The sequence below is a fragment of the Mesoplodon densirostris genome, chromosome 8 (assembly GCF_025265405.1).
Source record: "Mesoplodon densirostris isolate mMesDen1 chromosome 8, mMesDen1 primary haplotype, whole genome shotgun sequence".
Classification (NCBI taxonomy): Eukaryota; Metazoa; Chordata; class Mammalia; order Artiodactyla; family Ziphiidae; genus Mesoplodon; species Mesoplodon densirostris.
The window spans coordinates 35,365,130-35,390,464 of record NC_082668.1 but is presented as its reverse complement, the minus strand read 5'-3'; the positions used below and the strand labels follow the sequence as shown (position 1 = coordinate 35,390,464).

General features: G+C 35.3%; 1 protein-coding gene across 1 annotated transcript in view; it reads right to left on the bottom strand.

Moving 5' to 3' along the window:
* TRAK2 (trafficking kinesin protein 2) overlaps positions 1-25,335 on the bottom strand; it is a 62,476-nt gene that overhangs the window by 13,854 nt on the left and 23,287 nt on the right. Inside the window, exons 3-12 of the mRNA XM_060105783.1 lie at positions 18,735-18,929; positions 10,657-10,733; positions 8,995-9,111; positions 7,790-7,999; positions 7,051-7,129; positions 5,465-5,595; positions 4,959-5,033; positions 3,882-4,019; positions 1,297-1,376; positions 794-991 (exon numbers count right to left, since the gene is read on the bottom strand). Of these exons, the coding sequence (XP_059961766.1) occupies positions 794-991; positions 1,297-1,376; positions 3,882-4,019; positions 4,959-5,033; positions 5,465-5,595; positions 7,051-7,129; positions 7,790-7,999; positions 8,995-9,111; positions 10,657-10,733; positions 18,735-18,929 (1,300 nt within the window). The remainder of the gene's footprint in view (positions 1-793; positions 992-1,296; positions 1,377-3,881; positions 4,020-4,958; positions 5,034-5,464; positions 5,596-7,050; positions 7,130-7,789; positions 8,000-8,994; positions 9,112-10,656; positions 10,734-18,734; positions 18,930-25,335) is intronic.

Here is a 25,335-nt window from a genome sequence, read left to right as displayed (position 1 = left end):
ATACACAGTTTTTCACTTATTAACATTTAAAAAATTGGCGGTATCTTACAACTGATACCAAAAGAAAGAGTAGCAAGCCAAGCTTTAGTTATTCCATGTGTGAATTCACACGGATCTGTTTGTTAGATCTTTTCCTAAGGTAACTGTGTACAATGAGGTAGTATTGAAACATCAAGCTATTGTGTGTATAGAATCTACCCCTAAAACCAGGCAATACAATTGAAAACCCAAGGTAATGGATTTCTGCATTAAGAAAGACTTCCCTCAGATGCCAAACATCTAATTTTCAAAAACTTTCAGCTGACTTTCCAGTCATTCTCTTTAATTTCTAGTTATACAAAATTCAATGAACTGAATTAATAAAAAGCAGAAAAAAATCTAAATTTAAACAAATAGGAAATTAAGAGCAATCTAGTTTTCCTCGATAGGTATTCCAGATTATTGTTTATCCTAATGGGCACCAAAGCAACTGAAATTAGGAGCATGGGTTACGAGAAAGTGTCATGTAATGCTATGCATAACTGCCAATGACCAAACAGATTCAAACAAATTTGACTTTGAACACAAAAATTTAGACTCAAATTTTGCCAAACCAGAGACGAAAGTAGTAAAGAATTTTATAGTTCAATGAAAACTCCATTTTGAATATGCTCAATTAAACTTTTTCACTCCAATGATCTAACACATAATGATACAGGGAATCATTACTGAATGGAAACTGACAGTTCTAGAACTTCCTTGGGACAGCACAGAGCAATGCTGGAATTTGAGTGTGTGAATCTATGTTTCTTACCCTGGATCTTCCTCCAAGTTACTCTTCTGGATTGTTTTGTCCTCTGTTTGTTGTAAACCAGATTCAAAAGGTTTTGCTGTCATGATGACACTTGAACGGTTGGAGCCTGGAATGGGTAGCAGAGCTGGGAATGGGACAGAGCAGCCCCGTGTGTCATTGGCAACCCTGACAGTATCAAATACCCGTTTTTGTTGGGCTCTGTCAAAAGAGAAGTGTTCATTATTGCCACTGCCTACCACTGGAGTGCTTTAGAAAAGAGACATGTTAAGTGTAGTTAATTAAAAATAAAGCCACCCGGAAGAGCATCTGAAGTTTTGGAGAAATTATTAGAAAGTAAATTTCAGAACAAGAGAATGCTCTCACAGATCCAAGCACTACAAGGAAAAAACTGAATAGTAAGCTCATTTACTACCGAATCTCATAATACCAATCACTATGGATTGTGGCTTCTGTTTAATTTCCATCCCAATGGTTGAGTAACAACACATGTGATCTGAACTTACTTTTGTTTAAAGAGAGAAGATTCCTCATCCAAACTCAACTTCTTACGCATGGTCCCCTCAATCTCAGCTGCCAGAGATTCCTAAGAAAAAGAGTTTGATGTTACTAACAGTTATTATCTAAGAAGCCTGTTAGGAGAAATAAACTATCTTTAAATTATTTAACGGAGTTTCCAGAATCAAATACTTTTGGCGTTATAATGAAAGAAAAGTCACAGGCTAAAATGCAGGGGAAGAAAAGAGACATTCTGGAAATGTAACTTTTAAACAAGAACCAACTACTTTTTCATGATATATTTTTACAAGAAAGCAGTGGGAAAACCAATTATGATAAATAAAAGTATTACATATGCAGACACACAAAAATAAAATGTTTGAAAGGCTATAAACCAAGATGTTAATAGTGATTCTGTGGAGGTCAGGATTTGATGGTATTCAGCAATTTGTTTTTGCTTCTCTGTAATTTCTAACTTTTCTATAATAAACATGTAAAGCTTTTATAATATAAAAAATTGTTAAGAGAAAAACAAGTAAGCTTCCCCTTCCCCTGGTCACGGATGAAGATTCAACTAGCATGGGTGTCATGCTCAGTGGGGCTGTGCTAACAATGACTAGAATTGGAGGTACTGGTGTGAATTCATGATTTTAAATATACATATAAACATAGGTGTGAATGTAAAGATAGAGATAGATGTGTTTATGTGGGTGTATATGAACGTACACATATTTCCTAGCTCTATCTGTTGAAGGGACCTCAAAGCAATGGTACTCTAGTGGCACTGGATACCTAGCACCCAGATTTTGGATTCTAAATATCATTTCTCATTAAAAATAACCAGAGCTCCTTGGAGAATGGCTGATCCCAGGACTGGGCCAGGGAAAGGGCAAGAGGAGCTTAGAGGAGATCCCACTGGTCATATCTTGGACAATTTAAGTATCAAAATAAAAAACAATAATAATGGATTATAATCCACTGATTAAAATAGGAATCCCTGAGTCTATACTGACATAACCAAATGAACAAATGAATAAATAAATGACACAGAAAAGCTCTAACATATAAAAGAATGCCAATTAAAAAAAGTTGAAAAAATGATGGATTAAAAAGTCACCATTGGCAATTATCATAGTAATAACTGAGTCAGATACATCCCCATCAATGGGTGCTAAAACTGTGGGTAAAGGCTTGATGAGGAACAGAATATTTAAACAGTCTCAAAGTATCACCCCCAAAATAGTAATTTTGATCACTTGGCTAAGGTAGTATCTGACAATTTTCATCAATGCAAAGTTAATTTAGTAATATTAATTCAATTAACTATTAACAATGATTAACTTTACAGTGGAAAAAACTGGCAGATACTAGCTTAACCAAGCAATCAAAGTTAATTAACATCATCAGCAATGGGAAAAAGAGACAATGTGTGCCTTCTAATACAATGTTCTGAGAAGAGCATGGCATTATTTCTGCTGAAAATGCATTACCTAAATCTAATTGTGGGGAAACAACAGACAAACCCAAACTGAGGACATTCTACAAAGGTCATGACAGACAAAACAAAGACAGAAGAACTGTCCCCAATTGAAACAACCAAATGTAATGTATCCTTCAAAGGACACTGTTGGGACAATTGGTAAAATTTAAATGGGTTCTGTGGATGAGACAGTGATAGTATTGTATCAACGTCAATATCCAGAAGTTGATGGTTATATGTAGTCATGTAGGAGAATGTCCTTGAGAGTATCCTTGTTTTTAATAAATACACACAGAATTATTAAGGGGTAATAGGGTTATCTGCAACTTACTGTTAAATGGTCCAGAAAAAATAAGAGAACAATATGACAAATGTAGTAAAATATTAAATTTGAGAAATCTAGATGAAGGATATATGAGTTTTTTGTACTACTGTTGGAACGTTACCCTAAGTTTAAAATTACCTCAAAATTAAAAATTAAAAAATATTCTGCCCCAATATTCTCTAGAAAATCTATTATAATTTATAGTTTCAGTCTTTTAAAAAATTTCACAGGATTGCATGTAAGTGTTTAAGAACTAGATTATTAAAATAACTCTTTGAACCAACATTACAAATTCGGGCATAAACTCAGAAGTTTTCAGTAATTCCTTTATTTCAAAAAAAAAGATTGTTTATTGGGGAATCAAATCAATATGATTCCTGCTCTCACGGGGCTTACACTCTAACTGAAGTTAAATAGAGCAAGAAACTCAAGATCTGTTAAAAGAGGTTTTAAATGTTCAGAGCACTATTTGAATAAGTGGTATGTGGTGGGATTAGGGTAGGGAGGATGACTGAAGTTTAAGTAACTCTATGGGACACAGACCTAAACTTAATTTCCTTAGGGTTCATCTCATACAATAAATCTGGAAGGTCAACTGGTAGAAGGAAGGCTTCAATAAATAAAGACTATTAAGGTAGATACAGATATGCAAATGAAGGCCTAAATCAATAATTAAATTCAATCAACAAGGACAAACCATGTTACCTCTTCTCAAGATGCTTTACACCATTAGAAACCATATTACTCTCAGGACCATCTAATCTCAAGTTTCTTTCTCAGTTCCTTACCCCAGAAAAAACTCCATATGGCTGGGAGAAGTAGAGATGAGCAGCAGGGCCAGATCTATTCCGAAGTTCCTTTATTTCTTCTTGGGATTCATGTAACATTCCCAGACACTCCATATTCCTGTCTTGTAACTCATGCAGCTGAAAGATAGGATGGCAATTAGTGTTCCTTATTATATTCTCAAAATGACAATGGGGAAAAAGTCCCATTGGGATAAGTTTAAATTTTATCCAGAGGACTAATTTTATGAATTTAAATTTAATACGAAGACTCTGAAACAGACTAAGCAAGGAAAGTATATATATTTCAAGCTGCCAGATTTAGGGGTGTCTTGGCCAGAATTATACATATGCATGATTTCCTAAAAACGTGAAATGTAGCTGAGACAACCGTAACTGTCAATTCAATATTTAATGCTTCCTATCCTTAAAAAAAAAATGTATAGAGGAAGTATGATAGCTATGGTCAAGTTACTTTAGTGGAATATTAGATATGTATATTTTTAAACATAATGAACATGAATGAAATCTGAAGTCTGTAAATGACAAGATCAAGTCTACAAAGTATTTAAAAAGATGTCAGGGTGCTCAATCATCCTAAACAAGTAGTTTCTTCTCCCTTGTTTCAAAAATTTTTTTATAGTTAGATACACAAGCATGTTAAAAGAGTACATAATTTTCAGAGAACATATTAACTTCAAAAATTTCTTCAAGCGTGTTATGTGGACTAGATCATCAGCATCACTAGGGCTAGGGGTGCTTATTAAAAAATGCAGATTACCTTATTTTAAAAACTGTTGGGTTAGTTAATACAGACCTGTAAAAGGGTCATATATTCCTAAAGAATCTTATAAACTCAAGGTTTTCCTATTAATCAAGAAGGATGTTGTCTTGTCACTATTATTTTAGAGACAGAATCTTTAAAAAGCTTTACTTCTTAGATCTCATAATTTTCAGCTTAATCTTCTGTTGTTGTTTTAAATCTGGTTATCACCTTTAGCCATTCTTATTCACAAAGAAGAAAGGAACTATTCATTCCTCCCCTCCCATATAACACAAGATAAAGGAAGATTTCATTACCTCCATTGTCAGTTGTCTTTGGGCATCTTTGGAAGCTTGGAGGTGAAGTCTCAGCTCTTCCTTCTCAATCACATGCTAACAACATATTAAAAGAGACATGTGAAGCCTTCCCATATAAAATACAGGTTACTCTCTTTTTAAGACATCTTAAGAACGTATTTCAGGGATATAGTCCAGAGGACTATCAAAAGCTAACCTTTCAAAAGCCAAATAAGTGCAATAAAATGGGCAGAATACAAAATCCATCAAGGTGTTCAGAGGACAATGAGCATGAATCAGTAGTTCACATCACAACTTTCTGAGGAAAATCCATTTTATGGAAAGAAATAGTGATTTGAAAGTAGTTATTCATGATATTTCATGACAGAAGACTAAAACAGCAATCAGACTAAAGCAATGTAAAAGGGTGGGGACCATGTTTATTTTGCTTAATGTATCTAGCACTTAGCAGAGTGCATAGTACTAGGTCAGTGCTTAACAAACATCTGTTGAACGAATGAACCTACTTCTTTAAGTTTGTGCTGAAGATCTACAATCTGAGACAAGAGAGAGGAAATCTCTTCTTGGTAACGAATCAGTTCATCACTCTTCCCAGACAATTCTTCAGTCATTCTGGACATCTGAGCATTTGTTTCACCTGGAAAAAAAAAAACCTTAAAATTAATATAAATGTAGGGCAGAGGTTTGTAAACTATGGCCTGTGGGCCAAATCCTGTTTTGTAACAAGCACTGGACTATCACGAATTGATTTTTCTCTAACATAAATTTAAAATAATAAACCTGGATAACCCAATAGAGAAAATTAAAGATTCTTCTGAAATAGACTAATGCTGGGAATTTAATAGGAGGCACTGAAGCTAAAAAGAGATAACTTGTAAAGGCAAGCAAGCTAAAGATTCTGCCTCAATCTTTTTCTTTATGAAGGACAAGAAGGCTGAAAAGAGAAAGGTGAATTATATATCTTTGCAACGGCCAAGACATTTATGTCTTTGAAAACTCTTCAGGAATGTAAATAAGATCCCCAAAGAAATGAAAATCAAACTTAACAAATCTAACAAAGGAATATTTCCAGCATGGAACAGTCGCAATCTGTAAAAGCTACTGAGATGCTTCTGTAGGAGAGACTTTCTGGGATACCCAGCAAACTGAGTAGGGCCTCTAAAGCAATTCTTACAATGCAGCATTCTTGCATGCTTTAGAATTCCACTGGGGAAATAAATCTTTGCTTCATATAAAAAATTTGACATCTAAACCCAAGTGGCAAAGCTATTTCTAAGTGTTATATAAAACTATTTTTAAATCGATGGAAAGTCTATAGCAATTCAAAGGATGGCAATAAGGAGACAGGAGACCAGAATCTAAGCTCTTAGGTAAGTCATTGCTTTTTGTTTTTAAAGTGTAAAAGGTGGGTAATGATAGTGTTGATGGAGAAGATTCAATTTACATTCCTCTGGTTCTCTAATATTCTGTGCAAGGTACCACATTCTGAAGCCCACAGCTCAAATGATCTGATATGTTGTTATCATACCTTCTCTTTCCACATAAAAGGCTATATATATCAATATTTATAAAGATATTAAAATTTTTTCTCTAGTAAAGCTGATCTTTTTCCAACTGATTTGTTTTAAAAAATTTTAGGTAACAATACATGAAAGTAAAATATATTCCTTTATAGACACAGAGTTGGCATTTAACAATACTCATAGAATGTTATGTTTTACACTATCATTTAAGCCCTAGATTTGCTACTAATCAGTTTTCTGACTTTGGCAAGTCATATTCTCTATAGGACTATTTCCTCATCAACAAAATAAGTAAGAGCTTTGGTTACTTTCATTCTAACATGCTATAATGGGTAGAAATATAGGTCTTTATTTAATGATGATAATTTGAAACAAAGATACTTCTTAAAAGTACATATGGTACTTTATTTAGAGTTGTGGGCTCAATGTGATATTCCAAGATTTTCAGCAATTATTTAAAATTGTTTCTTGAGATGCTTCTATTGAAACCATAGACCTAATTTCTGAGTTAGTGATATCCTACCAAAGAACTGCCCAAAGGCTATAAAACAGAATACATTAACACTTACGAAGTTCTTTAACACAATCACTGACAAGCTGTTGTTCCTTCTCCTCATAGGTAATCGTTTCTGTCTTTATGTGACAAGCCTTCAAGAAAAAAAAAATCAGTATGTGATAATATCTTTTAATGATTTTATAGTATTAACTAAAAAAACCTTTACTACTTATTTAAAGATAAAAGTTCATCACTTACAAAGGAAAACAAAAACTCATAAAGCTTTATCTATCATAAAATAAAGACCATGGAAAAGGACATGACAAACATCTCCCCCTTATTCCTCTCAGGGCCTTTGCACATGTCTACTCATCCCCACCCCAACCCCTCCCCTCCATTACATATATCTCTGATAGGCTAACCCTTAGCCTCAGCTAGAATGTCACATGTTTAAGTAGGACTTCTTTGATCCATTCCCCAACCCCCCATTATATAAGCTCATGAAACACTGTAGTTTTCCAATATAGTTCTTAACTTAGTTGTAATTATTTAGTTATTTGTGTAAACTCCACAAGCTATATATTCTATGCTGTGCCTTTCTCTATTCCACCTGTCAGCTTGCTATTATCCACTTTTCAGTGGTATCTAAGTGACAATGGAGGGCAAGCACCTGTGCCTTGGCTGTCACCCCCCCCCGCAACTGGAATGTCAATAGCAAATCCTTAGTTATGCCATATTTCACCTCAATACTACCTGGACCTAAACCTTATAGCCTTTAAGGTAAAGGAGAGTGAGAATTAAGTTGACTGTACCTTGGATCGAAGAACCATATTCTCTTCTTCCAGTTCCTTGAGCTTTTCTTGCAGCATGTCCAACTGCAGCAAACCTTGAGATAAGCTAAAGGACTCATTGAAGCGAAGAGGTGTAGAGCAGCTGGAATCAGTTTCACTCTCTTCAGAAGCAATGGAGACAATTCGAAGTAACTCATCTTTCTTGGACAGCTCATGCTGCAGTTGATTAACCTGTACATCAAAAGGGTTTGATTTAAAAGATGGTCTTTATTTTGCATTATTTACAAGTAATATAGCTTCTAATTCATGGAGCAATTGTTTCTCACCATACAGCAAAGTCATAAAATCAGCTGTTAGGTTTTACTGACTAAAGTAACAAGGGCTACAAAGAGAGTAACAAACCTCAGATACTTCCTAAGCTATAATTTTAGAGCATTAACTCAACATATACAGCTTTTTCTATACTAGGTGAAAAGAAAAGCCAATTTCCATATTCTATATAATGGGAATATAAGAGGAAAATTTCACATAAGATGATACATTCACAGTTCAAAACAAAACAAAATGGAAGAAACTTCAAAGTATCAGAATAGAACCTTACTTCAAATTCTCATCCTAAAGGTTTGTATTTTTAAGCTGCATTAACTATACATGACTTCCCAACTTTAGTTCTAGGGAATAAGTACTTTTAACACAAAGGCTTGAATGTTATTAAACATGATGATTTATAAAATATAAATGAAACCAGATAATAACAAATTATAGAAGATTTAAAATGTAACCATTCAAATTAATAATAAATCAGTTCTCACTACAAATATTTATTGTTATGGGATGAATATATTTTCAAAAATTTCTTTTCCTTTTCTTTTCTCCTTTTGTTTGGGTTTCTGAAAAGATACTTCCTTTGGGTATCTATTATTTGGGGGTACATTTAAAAAAAATAAATTTAAGATAAGATCACACAAAAAGTCTACAGAAAGGAGTAAGGATAAAGTGTTAAAATCTAAGCAGGATGCCACAAGTACTGTAGGTACTGAATACAAGCTTTTATATTGACTAAGGTAGAGTCACATGAGTACTCCTCTGTACAATAACACTTAATTTCTCTACTGGTGAGTTTAATGGATACTAGTGTCATCACTTCAGGGACACCCAGGAAAATAAATTCTCCATTTCCCAAGACCTAGTTGCTTCATGCTGCAAATACTTGATCCAAGACTTACTTGATCAAAGGCTTGTCCCAGCTGCTCCTCGAGGGCTTCATTGTGCTCAGACAAGGCATGGTTCCGCTTCAAGAGAGCTTGTCCAATTCGAGCAGCTAGCTCCAGATCACGATCCCTCTGTTAAAATACCAAACACATCTCTTCTTTGAGTACAAACAAAATTAAGTGGTAGTTTAAAATTCTGCAGTCATTTTTGCTAAACTCAAAAGCAATGTCCTAGAAAGCATCAAGATCCATTTTAATGCCCAGATATTACAAATGAATACAGGGCCTGACAAACAAATGGTGTTTAATATACATTAGTCAAATGGATGACCACCATAGTTATAAATGCAAGAGGGCATTTCTTGATATCAAGTGAGATTTATTGATCACTCCATTAATTAGGATCCAGCAACCCAACCTTTCAGCTTATGACTTTAGGGACTTACAAAATCAATATAGTCTTTAAAAATGGGGACAGGGCCTGACACACAGTAAAAGCCAAATAAATATTTGTTGAATGCATTTGTCTATTAAGCATGGTAATGATACAGTAGGCATGTTGAATACAGTTCCAATTAGGGCAAAGCTTATATGCATTCAAAGCCAGAGGCTTAGAGGAAAGCATAATCAAGAGCCCTATTGTCAACTGGTATAAGAATGGTGATGTGAAATAAAATAGAGGATATAATAGACTGGACATTTTGAGGCTATAGGACTCTTCTTAGAGTGTAGAAAAGAAGGAAGTGTGAAGAAATTGGTGGTAATGATGCAGGGAAGCCTAAAGAAAAGTCAAGCAAGGCAAGAATTACTCTTTCTGGGTAGATGGTGATACTTGCAAGGCATAGGAATCCTCGACATGGTGGTGGTGAGGATTGTATTCTGTAAGGTGGAAAACTATCAATATACATCTGAGTGCCTTATAGTATATGAGAATGGGTTCCACTTACATTAATCACTGTAAATAAAATTATGCTTCTATTTTTTTGGTCCACAGCAACATGAAAACAGGTGGATGGATTATCTCCAAATTTTCAAGGCCCACTTACCTCATTTTCAACATAGGCTAAGTGGCATACACACAATCATTCTGGGGCACAGCTGGGGGTTAGGGGGGCATATGGGGAGAAGGGTACTTCAAAGAGAAAGACAGAAATTTCCATCAGATCAACTGAAATTGAAGCATAGGGAGAGACCTCTTAAGACTGCCACTTCGAAGAGATATACTATACATACTAAAAAGGTCATGGACAAAGTGAGCTCAAATAATAGCCTGAATAAAAGTAGAAAAGGGAAGATGCTTCAAACTATTGGTGTTGATTTGCAATGGAGCTGCTTCTTGAATGGGCAGCTCTGTTTTCAGGGTGAGTGACACCAAGGATTTACTTAAAAAGTTTTTTTTACAAGATTGCTTTTCTAGGACAGAGAAGCCAGCCAGCACTATTATAACACAACAACAAAAAATTAAGCCCTCTACAATTTCAAAACAATAAACTTCAGAAGCCATTCTTCTTTGGGATGCCAGTTGGTATGCCAGTTGTTCTATCTGTAACAACCTTATACAGAACAACCTAGAGCAAAGACATCATCATTTTTCATTGATATGCAAATCTGATAGATTCTAAATGATCTTCAAGTTTTCATTTTTTGTACTGGAGGAAAAGAAAGACATATTCCTACCTCTGCCAGGAGATGTGTAACCATGTCGATGTCATTGTAAGTTTTGGTCATCTGCTCCACCCTGTCTGTGCCTAGAACTAAGATAGTTAAAAACAACAGTTTATAGGATATAGAAATAACACAAAGTTTTAAACAGTCATAAGCATTGAAAGATAACAACACAACAAACAACCCGGGCTTTTACAAAAAGCCATTCAGAATAAAAAAATAGGTGAAAAAAGAAAAGGGAAAGAAGTATTTCGTGTGTTAGACACTCAGGAAATAGACCAATTACTACAAACAAAATGTACATCATACAATAAATTAAGAAAGTATCAAATGAACACAAGGCAGCTACCTCCTGACTGTCTCCTCTTCCCTTGGTAAGACTGGAACTTTGGGGACTTCCCTGGTAATGCAGTGGTTAAGAATCCACCTGCCAATGCAGGGGACATGGGTTCGAGCTCTGGTCCAGGAAGATCCACATGCCGCAGAGCAACTAAGCCCATGCGCCACAACTACTAAAGCCGGTGCACCTAGAGCCCATTCTCTGCAACAAGAGAAGCCACCGCAGTGAGAAGCCTGTGTACCACAATGAAGAGTAGCCCCCGCTCACCACAACTAGAGGAAGCCCATGTGCAGCATCGAAGACCCAGTGCAGCCAAAAATAAATAAATAAATTAATTAATTAAAAAAAAAAAAGATTGGAACTTTGGTTCACTCACACTAGAGAATGTGGGACTGGAGAATGAATTGAATCACCAATTGTTTTACATCCTAATCTAAATTAAAGTTATTGAGGGGCGAGTTCATGAGGAGTTATGTATAAAGGAATTTAATTAGAATTCTATTGTGATTATCTTGAACATCTATGATCACCTGTCATGTGAGCTAATATCAATAAACAAGGAATAGGACTTGTAGGACTTCTTGTAATTCTATTATGAACCATAACACTTTTTAGCTTAATTAAAAATCCTTTTTCTTTATGATAAGCTTCATCATATGTAGGCCTTTGCTATAAACTAAACTGTATACTATAGTATTCCTTGCAAAACTCAAACCCATTATTTCTGGCACTCCATAAATTCAGGAACTGCACTTGACTAATTTAGCTCCAAAGAAAAGAACAGATATGATCCTAATGATTCCACAATCACAATAAGCAATACCTTTTTAAGGTAATGATGCATAATAAAAGAGGGGTCTTTTGACTTTGGAGTGCATTACATGAAACAGACTTGTGTTTGACTTAGACTGATTTTAAAATTAGTTTGCCTTGAAGTGTGAAAAATCAGAGGTTTGAAGCAGAAAAGCTGAATTCACATATTTGAGTGAGCTTGAACAAGTCACTTACCCCTTCTGAGGTTCAGATTCCACATTTATAATATGAAGCTGATAACCTCTCACAAGGTCATTAGGAGGTTCAAATATGATAATCTACTAAGTAGTATTTAGTAAACTGCTAAGTATCATATAACTATTTACAGCTATAAACACAACTGGTCTGTATGAAACAGCCCTGATTTAAAATTCTCTGTAAATAATGCACTGAGTTGGCAGCAGAAACTATGATTTAAGTCATCTATACTTTTTTAGTCCCATCTTAACACTTAAGGTTGCTCAAAAGACACCATTAGATAGGTTTTACTTTAATCTGAGCTTTTAATTTTTCTTCTTAGCACCACTGCTTAAAATGAAACTGGGAATTGGGACTTGCCTGGTGGTGCAGTGGTTAAGAATCTGCCTTCCAATGCAGGGGACGCAGGTTCGATCCCTGGTCAGGGAACTAGATCCCATGTGCATGCGCAACTAAGGAGCCCGCTGGCCGCAACTAAGGAGCACATGTGACATAACTAAGGAGCCCATGAGCCGCAACTAAGGAGCCTGCCTGCTGCAACTAAGACCCGGCGCAACCAAAAAAAATAATAATAATAAATATAAAAAAATTAAAATTAAAAAATATGAAACTGGGAATTACCCAGAGCTTAATTATTAATGATAGTCTTACTTCTAGTTAAAAGTAAAACAAAGTGCTGGGTTGATAGTGTTAGAAGATAGCTGAAAAAGTTTTAAATTGAAAATAAGAAAACTAAAAACAACAACAACAAAAACAAAAACACTAGAAAGAAACATTTTTACTCCAAAAGAATTTTTATCTACAAGTAGAGAATTTTTACTTATAAGTATAAATTAATCTATAATTTAACCTCAGGGATAAGGGAAATAGGCTTTGGGGCCAGGAATCTTCACAATTTAACTTGGTAGCATAGCAGGAACAAAGGATTAAAAATTAAGGCAGATACTAACAGTGTGTGGTCTCTTCTACTGCTTGTCTCAATAATACACGGGAAAAAAATCAAGTCAATATATCTACACTCTAAGCTACAGAAAACTAGCCAATGGTTGCAAAAACAAATGTAATGCAGGGCAGTGGGTCTCAACTCCAGATTCTAATTTAATTCATTTGGAGGAAGTCCAGGGCACAGGTAGTATATAAAATATGCCAGATGTTCTGATTTGAAGCTAGGGATGAAAACTACTGATCCAGGGTTAACACTCAAAGCAAGAACCAGCAATCCTGGAGACCAGTTAAAAACAGTTTTTATACAACTAATTTAAAAAATACATGACATGGCTTATATTATACGACTGATAAGAGTTGAAGATGAAGTGGCAAATTTAATCTGAAGTCAAACCAGTAAACTAAGGATGTAATAAAATGCTGTGAGGTACCAGTCACACATGATGAAAGGGGAATAGAAAATGAAGGACACAGTAATACAGAAAAGAAATGTTTAGAATAAAATATGTTTTAGTGAGGAGAAACTAAAATATATTTCCCATAAATGCTTACCATCTGTCATAGTCTGACAATTTAAAGCTGAACCTTAAGAAGTTACCTAGTTTAATGATCTCATTTTCTTATATGAGGAACCTCGACTAAGAGGAATTATGTGACATGTCCAAGACAGCAAAGCAAACTATTAGTGGCAAAGCCAATATAATAATAATGAGGTGATAACAACTCCCGTCTCACAAGGTCATAAGAAAAAACTTGGGTCTGCTCGTGCTCAGTGACGGGAATGGGCTCTTTGCACCATGTTGCTGTTTCTACCACAGTCCCACCAAGATCAAAAGGCTTTTATCTGATGAAATATTAGAGTATTTATCTGTGAACACAAGTTATAAAACAACATAGGTACCATTTTTGTTTTTAACGTGTGAGTATATCTATACATATCTATACACATGAGAGGCTGGAAGGCTATAAATCAAAATGTTAATAGTGGTTATCTCTGAGTAGGGGTTATGGTTGATCTGTTGTTTTCTGTTCAGTTTTTTGCTAATTTTCCATGAAGAACAAATGTTATCATTGCAATCAAAAAGTAGCAGCTCTTGTTAAGAGGTTTCAAAAAGGAAAAACGAATTTTCAAATGCTTAGATATTTATTACGGCAAAGAAGTTGGAATAATGCAACCAGAATTCTCCAATTCTTATGTTTTAAGTGAAACAGTCTATAGACCACCAAGCCCCAAAGGCTGGGCCACCTCAACTGCACCGAGTTGCTCAATTCATAGAGGAACACAAAGGATTCCTCTCTGCAGCCTAATCAGTTCTGCCTTCTCTTCTTTAACACAATACTCCTGATAAAGATAGGCTGCTTGGGATGATTCCAAAAGTACTCAGGGCAAAGCTCCTAAGTATTCTCTTGGCATTTAAGTATTGTGATTAAATGCTTCCAAAGCGATAGACTAATTCTTCACTGTAGTTCTATAACCAAGAATTCAGGGCCAAGCAGGCTGACTTTATTATAATTCTATCCAATACTATTTTTCCTTCAGTTCTCAGAGGTTAAAATAAAATATGTTAAATGGTACAGAAATTACCAATGCTCCTTGCTTGTTTCCAGACATGAACTTTCTAACTCTCTAAGAACAAATTATATATCAGGGAGAAAATAAACATTTGTACAGAACATTTTTGGTTTCTGAAGGTTGTTAGTTAATGTTCAACATTTTTGTTTAATATTTGGAGAATTTATTCCTGAAAAAACATGGGGAGATATATATAAGCACTTCACTAATTCTTACTCTGTTATATCCACGTAATTCACATCAACCATCCCCCAATCGTTTTCAAGATGGAAAATGCCAATGTTAATCCATTTTGATATCCCTGTTATTTATATGAGATGGTTCTTGAATAGTTCTCTCATATGTCCTTTTCAAGGTCTAGAGTTTTCACCACAATTATCTAATTTTTAAAAGACTTCTAATCTTTCATCACTCTCCAGACCTCCCACACCAAAAAACAAAAGCAAAACAACAAAAAACAAAAATGAAACACACAGTTCACATGGCAGAGCAAAAGCTAGAATAGCTCCTGATAACTACAGACAGGTCTTGAGGTTTTAACCCCAAAGAAGTGGTTCTTGCTACTATAATACAGAGAACATTTCTGCAATACAAAAAACTTCCTTCAAAAGAACTGAGGCAGAACAAAAGGGAGGCTGGTGATATATACGGTCTAGGACAGCCTTTCTTAACAGAGTTCCAGGGGAGAATTAAGCCCCATAGATAATGCTTTGAGTGACAATGTTCTCAATTCTCTGACAAATAATACCTACCTAGTACATAATGTAGAGGTGATAAGGTAATTCATTCTACAACAGATGTCTTAGCGCATATGGCTTAATTCTTCTGTGGAACTGGTTGCGAGGAATTATAAATCCGCTAACCTCTACAACCTGACTTATGGTTAATGCTTCCTGAACATTATCTGTTGTATTTCCTTTCTTGCCAGTAAAGGTTAATGACTTTCAAGGGCAGAGTTGAGGAAAAGTATAACTATCAACCAGAAGTAATAATTTCTACAATCTATTCCTCTGCAAAATTCTACACCCTCCCTAATTCCTTAAATTCTCCAGTTAATGTCACTGTGAAATGGCCATATGGCTTTGGTGACAAAGCTTTAGATCAGTGGTTCTCAAATCTGAGTGTGCACCAGTACCATCAGGAGGACTTGTTAAAACAGACAGGTCCCACCCCCAGAGTTTCTGAATCAGTAGATCCGGGATGGTAGCACAAGGATCTGTGTTTTTAGCAAGTACCAAGTGATATGATATGTAATTAATGATGTGTAATTATTACACATCATTAATTACATATCATATCACTTGGTATTTGTAATTAATGATGCCTTAATTACAACTTATATAACCACCCCCCTTTTTGTTATGCATTAGGAAGTGGTACAGGTGATCCCTTACTCCCAAATAAAAAATGCCCTGAAGGGCAGATCAAGTTTCTATTTTTAGCCTTCACACGAACAAATAAATGGTACTTTCTGTCACAGTGTGATCTGATCGCACTGCTTGCCCCATGTCACTGTGGGGCTCTCTCTCAATAAAATTAAGAAAACCCTGCAAGCAAAACATTCTTTGAGTATCTTAAACTTTGTGTGTGTAAGGCAGGGACTAGAAGGGAATTACTTTTTTGGACGCACCCATTGTTTACTTTTAAAATAAAACACTTGAGAGCAATCTCTTTCTGGTTTGGTAGGGGCTTCAAAGAACAACCAGTGTCCTTTTATTCATGTGAGATAGGTTCCCATCCCAAAACCTTGCCCATGTTTCCTTCCAAATTTCTTTATTTTCTTCTCATAGCTCTTTCAGTTTCTTTGTGTTATATAAGAGAGAAAGTGTCTCTGCCTGTGCCGCCTCTTCTTATTAGCTGTTATAATTCATTTTAATGAGCAGGAGTATCTACTGGCATGTGAGGTAAGTCAGGACAAGAAGGGGCTGAAACAGCACCAGGGAGCTGAACCCTAGGATGGCTTGCCAGGGTCTGTAGTAACTATTCTAAACCACAAATCTTGACATCTCAAGGGGATAGAAAACTGTGGAAAAGGGTAAGAGAATGGTTTGTATCATGCTTTGTAAAGTTTAAAAAAAAATTTTTTTTTTAACTTATTTTTGGCTGCGTTGGATCTTCGTTGCTGTGCACAGGCTTTCTCTAGTTGTGGTGAGCTGGGGCTACTCCTCGTTGCGGTGTGCAAGCTTCTCATTGCGGTGGCTTCTCTTGTTGCAGAGCATGGGCTCTAGGTGCACGGGCTTCAGTAGTTGCAGCACGAGGGCTCAGTATTTGTGGTGCACGGGCTTAGTTGCTCTGTGGCATGTGGGATCTTCCTGGACCAGGGATCGAACCCTTGTCCCCTGCATTGGCAGGAGTCTTAACCACTGTGCCACCAGAGAAGTCCCCGTGATTTTAAAATCTTGGTCAATTTGCTAAACAAAGTAAATCACTTATCTTTTACAATCATAAGATAGAAATTCATAATGAAGTTTATTTATATTTGAGTGAACTGTTAACCCAAGAAATTGATACCTTTAAAATAACAGTGAAACTAAAGTACAGTACAGAGATAAAGTATCAGTGAACGGATGATGATCCTAGCTTCTTTGCTTCATGATATTAGGTGTATCATATGTAGTTTAGTTTTCAAATTGTTGAAGTGAAAATAGTACCATTAGATGAAAGGAATAGGACACTTTTCCAGATCTTGGAAGTATGGATCTTGTAACATCCTATTAATCTCAAGTTTTAAATTGCTCCCTTAAACACTATGGTTTGTTTATGTAAAGTCCTATAAACCAAGTATTTTAGAATCTGTTTACCTTTCATTTCCCAGTCTTTTTATTTAAAATTCATCCTAAAAGTAACTCCATTAAATCATGATCTAAGACATCTTTCTAGCTAGTCTCCCTCACTGTCCCCTCCAGCAGCATATAGGACAAAGAACATGTAAACTAAGGGGCACTTTCTATGCCGCTTTATCAGAATAATGACAAACTAAATTTATCCCGATGAAATTTCAGTTTGAAATTTTCTCACAAATCTAAAAACTCAGGGAACAAAGGGAAATGGAAATAAAAAAGTTTTCCTTTTAAAAAGCATTTTCTAGAAAATCTCAAGCAAATAACTTCTCAAACTATAAAGTTAAGAAAACCTTAAGGGCCTTAATTTAATATTCAGCTACTTAAAAGAATTGTCGAGGACAGAAATACAGTTCTATTTGAGTTCCTAATTCAAGTTTAAACAATGTTTACAATTCTTTTTCTGAGCAGTTAAGTAATCTGGTTATAGGAAAGCACCATTAAAAGTTAATGATTACTATGAAAATGAGGATTTCACAACAATCACTCTCCAGCTAGAATCTTTAAAAACACTGAAGCACTCACTGGGAAAATATCTAGGACCTAATGCAATCTCATATCTAATTCAAATGAAAATAATTTTATAAATATATCAATATTGAACTTATAGAATTATTATATATTCTAACAGCTACTATGCATAAAACATCTTTATAGTGAATGAATTTTTAAAAAGTAAGCTCAGCCTGAATGCAGATTTTTGGAATAAGGTCAAAAGCAAAAAAGGTCTCCATACTTGAAAGTTTAAAAAGTGTCCTATTTAATTTTGTCATTTTTAAAGAGTGTGGTGTAAAACAGACTCATTTTCAGAACAAATCTGGCTTACTTTCTCACTGAAATATTCTCCGAATCCTTAAGTAAATGATGAAGATTACTATACAGTGTGCATGTATTTCTCCTCAGCATTATTAAAGCTACTTATGTATCCAAGAACTCCGCTTCTTAATGACTTGACAAGTTCCCGTGACTATGTCAGTTTAGTAGGGTAGATTAGAGTCAAAAAGCTGATGGCTCAAGATATTAAAGTATTAGGATAATAAATGCTGTGAAATATAAAGGGATATTAAATTTTAAATACTTTCACTACTTTTTTTTTTTTTAAGTTCCCTTTTCTCCACAGTTGGAGGAAAGTATCAAGTAAAAGATGAGAGAAATGGAAACCTCTGAGTATGCTTGCAACCCTGGACACTCAGAGTCTTAAGAATGATAAACTTTTTGCATTCAGACATAACACAATTAGAATCATCTCTTCATGTTGTTAAATCAGCTCAAGTTAAAGTAGGTACAAACTGAACAATGGCTAGGGATGTCAAATGTTTTAAAAGTCACCACCAAGATATTCATGATCTTTAGTTCAATGGACAAACTCTAAAATACTCACTCATATAACGGAAAGTCTCTTCAGCAAGGACTGGAGAGAGGGCATCAGATCCATGTCGCTGCTGGCGTGGGGACTGAGTCCAGTCTTGATTTTCATATAGAAAGAGAGAGTCCACTCTTAGCTTATACTGGGGTAGCTGTTCTTCTAGCAGGCCCACCAGCTCGACTTCAGGGAGATCTTCTTTGGAGCATACATCTAAAGAGGAGATTCCATGTAAATGAATCCAATATATTTCAATTTTCTAGGCTACAGAGAAAAATCGGTGAAATTAGTTTTGTCAAAGTAGGATAACCAAAGAAACATTAGCCAATACCATGTATCCGATGATTTTTATTACTGTATCCTGGTACTATAGTTGGCCTTTCTCTAGGTTTCTTTAATATGAGAACTTCTATAGTAAAAATACTACCATGAATTTTAATTGTATCCTATCTAAAAATATATTGCTTAGGGAATACACCTATGTTTTTAAAGTTTGAAATTTCTTATTTCTTCCTTACCAATATATTTAGTGCTTCTTACAAGAGATCTGATCTCAAATAACTTATATGCTTCGCAGAAAAAAGGCAACACAAAACAACCAGAAGAAAAGGAGTTCAAAAGGAATAAAATTACATGTTCTTTAATAACAGAATTGAACTCTGTGGGAGGATTCTTTTTTTTTTTTTTTTTGCTGTACGCGGGCCTCTCACTGCTGTGGCCTCTCCCGTTGCGGAGCATAGGCTCCGGACACACAGGCTCCGCGGCCATGGCTCGCGGGCCCAGCCGCTCCGCGGCATGTGGGATCTTCCGGGACAGGGGCACGAACCCGTGTCCCCTGCATCGGCAGGCGGACTCTCAACCACTGCGCCACCAGGGAAGCCCCTGGGAGGATTCTTGATTACATTTTACTACATTCTCACAGAAGCTAGATATAAAAAAAAAATTAACACTTACTGAAGATGTGATACATTTAAAGTCTTGAATACCTTTCACATCACTACTCGCTCACTTGCACACCTCTAACTCCCCCTGCTTATACTTCTCTGAACACACTTGGGCTTCTCCACCTTCATGTGTTTGCTCCTGGCTTCTTGTTCCAAATGCTGCCCATCATTTAACACCTCCCAAATTTAGCAGTTTACAAAAAAAAAAAAAGTTATCTCTTTTAATATGCTTAAAATACTACAGCTTAAAATAGAGAAACTACAGGATGTCATATCAACCCTCTCATTTTTAAAAGAGATCTGGTATTTCCTTTGGGGGTGGCATAAAGAAACATGTTCTAACTCTGGCAAAGAACAACAAAGTTCATTTTAAGAAAACATACCTTAAAAGAGTAAATTTCAACTACTTGATCTTAACAGTGAGGAGGCTGACATTAATCAAATCAAGTACAAGGAGACTGACAATATCAGACAATCCTATTCACCCAGAAGGACAAGCAGTGGCTTCATAACCACAAAGATGAGGTATATAATCACAGAGATGAGGTACATTTAAAACCTTAAATATGGATCTAAAGAAGTTCCTCTCAACCCTTAGCAGATCTCTTAAATAAGAGATCTGAAAATACATCCAAATAATATTACTATGAATTCTATGCGACTATTCAAATTTTTCCTGCCACAAATATATCACATACAGATTGTCTTTATAAATCTGCAGGAAGAGAAGTTGACTATAAAATACATGCAGAGCTAAAAACAGACTCTTAGGCATTCAAGGGTATAATGAAAATGAAGAAAAAAGTAACATTCATTAAAAGAACAACTATTCCCTAGAAATTTTCTTTTAATAAGCAATAATAAAATTCTGTGAAAATTCAAGATTACCAATTCCCTACTTCAAAAAAATAATTTTAAAAGTGAGTACACAATCAAGGTTTAGTAGATTCAAATAACATCCTTAGGAGCAAATCCTATTTGCTTCCATATTATTTTTTCTTTTGTTTTTTTTTAAAGATGTTGGGGGTAGGAGTTTATTAATTAATTAATTTATTTTTGCTGTGTTGGGTCTTTATTGCTGTGTGAGGGCTTTCTCTAGTTCTGGCAAGCGGGGGCCACTCTTCATCGTGGTGCATGGGCCTCTCACTATCGCGGCCTCTCTTGCTGCAGAGCACAGGCTCCAGATGTGCAGGCTCAGTACTTGTGGCTCACGGGCCTAGTTGCTCCGCGGCATGTGGGATCCTCCCAGACCAGGGCTCGAACCTGTGTCCCCTGCATTAGCAGGCAGATTCTCAACCACTGCGCCACCAGGGAAGCCCCCATATTTTTGATAGTGTACTATTTATTGCTTTCCTGATTGCCCAGTCTTAATATTTTTATCCTCCAAATGTCCCTTCCTTATGCTCACTTCTTTCTAGCCACATTGCCTCCATTTAGGTTCAAGGCCTCCTCTTGTTTCTCTTGAATATGGCCTCAAAAGTGGTCTGTCCTCATTACACTCATATTTTCCTCTACATCTTTGTATCTTTATTAGTTACTCTCCTACACAAAGCGAAGAAAGGCCTGAATTTCATGTAGCCAGAGAAGAAAAACATCATGAACAGTTAAGGGCAATCAAAAGATCCTAAAAGTATCATGCCTACTGGTAGCAGGGTTAAATTAATGCTAGAATAAAGCATACTAGAGTATGGTCTTGTGATATAGAGACTTATATAGCAAAGATTAAAAACAAGCCTCAGAAGAACTGACATCGGGCTTCCCTGGTGGCGCAGTGGTTGGGAGTCTGCCTGCCGATGCAGGGGACACGGGTTTGTGCCCCGGTCCGGGGAGATCCCACATGCCACGGAGAAGCTGGGCCCATGAGCCATGGCCGCTGAGCCTGTGCATCTGGAGCCGGTGCTCCGCAACGGGAGAGGCCACAACAGTGAAAGGCCCGCGTACCGCAAAAAAACAAACAAAAAAAACATATTATCAGCAAGTAACTTGAGGACCTGCCAAAATAATAACAGTTTTTCAAATAAGACAAGAAAATTCAGACAACATGACACTCAAAATATTCACTATTTGATAAAAAATTACTAGATATTCAAAGAATAAGCAATTTATAATCCATTATCAGTTGGAAAATAAACCAATAGAAACAAGCCCAGTAAAGACAAAGATGATAAAATTAGTAAACAGCAATTTAGAAATAGCCATTATTAATATGCTCAAAGATTTAAAAGGAAAACATGAATTTGATGAAAAGAGAAACAGAAAGTATTCCTATATTTATAAAATTCAAATAGAACTAGAGTACAATATCTAAATTTAAAAATTCACTGGATAACATTAACATATTAGACACTATCCAGAAGAAAAGAACAGTAGACTTGAAGGCACAGCAATGGAAACTAAAATGAAAAAAGATTAGGAAAAAAACCAGAGTGTCAGTGACTTGCATCACAATAACAATCAGTCTAACACACATGCAACTGGAGTCACTGAAGAGGAGAGAAGAGGGAGCAGCAAGGATATTTGAAGAAATAACAGTCAATATCTTCCAAATTTAATCAAAACTATAAATCCATATTTCAATGAAATTCAGTGACTCTAAGCAGGATAAACACAAAGAAACCCAAAGAGAAAATCTTAAAAGCAGAGAGAGAAAAAAAGACACATTACATTTGAGGGAACAAAGACAAAAATGATCTCATCAGAAGCAGTGCAAGGTAGATGACAATGGAATGTCATTAAAGTGTATAAAAAAGTCAACTTAGAATTCTGCACCAGTGAAAACACCTTTTAAAAATGGTGAAATAAAGACTTTTCAGACAAGCAAAAACCATTGACTAGTCATTGCCAGCTGACCTATATTCCAAGAAATGTTTAAGTTCTTCAGGCAAAAAGGATATAAGATGGAAAGTTCAATCTACAAAAAGAAATAAAAAGTGACAGAAATGGTAAATCTGTGTGGAAATATATAAGCCTTTTATTCTCATAATGTATTTAACTTATAATTGTTTAAAGCAAAACTAATAACAATTAATTATGTATATAACATATGTAAATGTAAAAGGCATGGCAAGAATAATACAGTGGCAGGGGGAAATGGAAGAATACTGTGTGTCACTTTATGAAGTAGTATAATGTTATCTGAAGATAGACTGTGATAAATTTAAAAATGCATATTGCAAACTCAGAGCAACCACTGAGAAAAAAGAGAGGTATAGCTACTTAGGTCAATAGTGGAATTAAAATGGAGTCCTAAAAAAAAAAAAAAACAGCAAACGAACAACTCAAAAGAGGAAAGGAATGAGGGGAAAAAAGGAAGAAAGAACTTTTAAATGGAACAAAGAGAAAACAAGTAGGAGTTCAGTAGACTCAACTAAACTGATAATTATATTAAATGTAAATGGTCTAAACATACCAATTAGAAAGTAGAGATTGTCAGACTAGATGAAAAAAAGATCTGACTTTAAACTATCTATAGGAGATGTCCCTTGAATATTCAGATAAGTTAAAAGTAAAAGGATGGAAAATGTTATCATACCAATTCTACAAAAACTCTTTCAAATATAGAGAAGGGAATATTTCACAACTCATTTTTTGAGGCCAGCATTGCCCTAATACCAAAATCAAGCAAAGACATTGCAAAAAAAAGGAGTACAAACCAATGAATGGGAAACACACACACATACAAAACATTAGTAAATCAAATCCACAATATATAAGAAGGATAATACATCATGACCAAGTAGAGTTTTCCCCAGGAATGCAAAGCTGGTTTAAAATTAAAAAATAAATCAATAGAATTCACCACACCAATGGATTAAAAAAGAAAAACCATCTCAGTAATGGAAAATATGTATTTGACAAAATTCAATACCCATTCATGACAAAAACCTCTCATCCAACTAGGAAGAGAAGGACACTTTCTCAATTTGAAAAAGGGCATTCTCAAAAAACTTCTGGTGAAAGACCGTAACTTCTCTCCTAATATTGGGAATTTGGCAAGGATGTTTGCTCCCACCACTTTTATTCAAAAATATACTGAAATCCTGTCCCATTCAAAGGGCAAGGAAAAGAAATAAAACACATCTAGATTGAAAAGGAATATGTAAAACTGTCTCCATTTGCAGACATTATGGTTTATGTAGCGAATGCTAAGGAATCTACAAGAAAGTTAATAAAACTAAGTTAAGCAAAGTTGCAGAATACAAAGTCAATATATAAAGAATCAATTTCATTTCTACATACTAGCTGGAAAATAAAATTAAATAAACAATGTCATTTATAGTAGCAGAAAAAAATTAAAAATTTAGGATTAAATTTAATAAAATATGTGGAAGACCTGTGTAATGAAAACTACAAATACTATTAAGAGAAATTAAAGAAGACCTAAATAAATGGAGAGATATATCATGTTTACGGATTAGAAGACTCAATAGTCTTAAGATGTCAATTCTCTACAAAGTCTATATAATTCCATTCAAAATTCCATTAATCGGGCTTCCCTGGTGGCGCAGTGGTTGAGAGTCCACCTGCTGATGCAGGGGACACGGGTTCGTGCCCCGGTCCGGGAAGATCCCACATGCCACGGAGCGGCTGGGCCCGTGAGCCATGGTTGCTGAGCCTGCGCGTCCGGAGCCTGTGCTCCGCAACGGGAGAGGCCACAACAGTGAGAGGCCCGCGTACCGCAAAAAAAAAAAAAAAAAAAAAAAAAAAAAAAAATTCCATTAATCTTTGTTGGCAGAAATTGACAAGCTGGTTTTAATATTTATATAGAAATGTGAAAGGTCTAGAATGGCCAAAATAATTTTTTAAAAAGAAGAGCAAACTTTGAGAAATTACACTACCTGATTTCAAGATTTACTACAGAGTTACAGTAATCAAAACACTGTGGTATTTATGTAAAGATAGACTTAGGGATTAAAGAAACAGAATGGAGAGTCCAGGAATAGATCCACACGTACATAATCAAATGATTTTTCAATGAAATTACCAAGGTAATTCAATAGTGTAACAGATAATATTTTCAACAAATGGTGCAGGAACAATTAAACATTCAACTGGGAAAAAGAAATCTGGACCCTAACTTCATTATATATTCAAAATTAATTACAAAATGGACTGTTGACCTAAATGTAAAAACAAAAACTATAAAACTCTTCAAAGAAAACAAAGGAGAATGTCTTTGTGATCTTGAAGTATACAAAGATTTCTTAGAAATGACACAAAAAATATGAACTATAAAAGCAAAAATTGATAAACTGGACTCCACCAAAATTTTAAACTTTTGCCCTTCAAAAGACACCATTAAGAAGATGAAAAGGTGAGCCATGGTCTGGGAGAAAATATTTGCACCCCTTTACCTAACAAAGGATTTACACAGAATATATAAAGAATATTTACTACAGTTCAGTAGTAAGACAGATATAAAAATGGGCAAATGATTTACATAGACAACTCAAAATATCTAGAAATAGCCAATAAGCACATGAAAAGACACTGAACATCATTAGTCATCAGGGAAAAAGAAAGTGAAACCACACAGAGGTACCAGTACACACCTACTAGAATGGTTAAAATCAAAAACACTGACATTATCAAGTGTTGATGTTGTTGTGCAGACGTCAGCAAACTATGGCCCACAGGCCATACTGAACCAAACTGTACACTTAAAATGGGTGCAT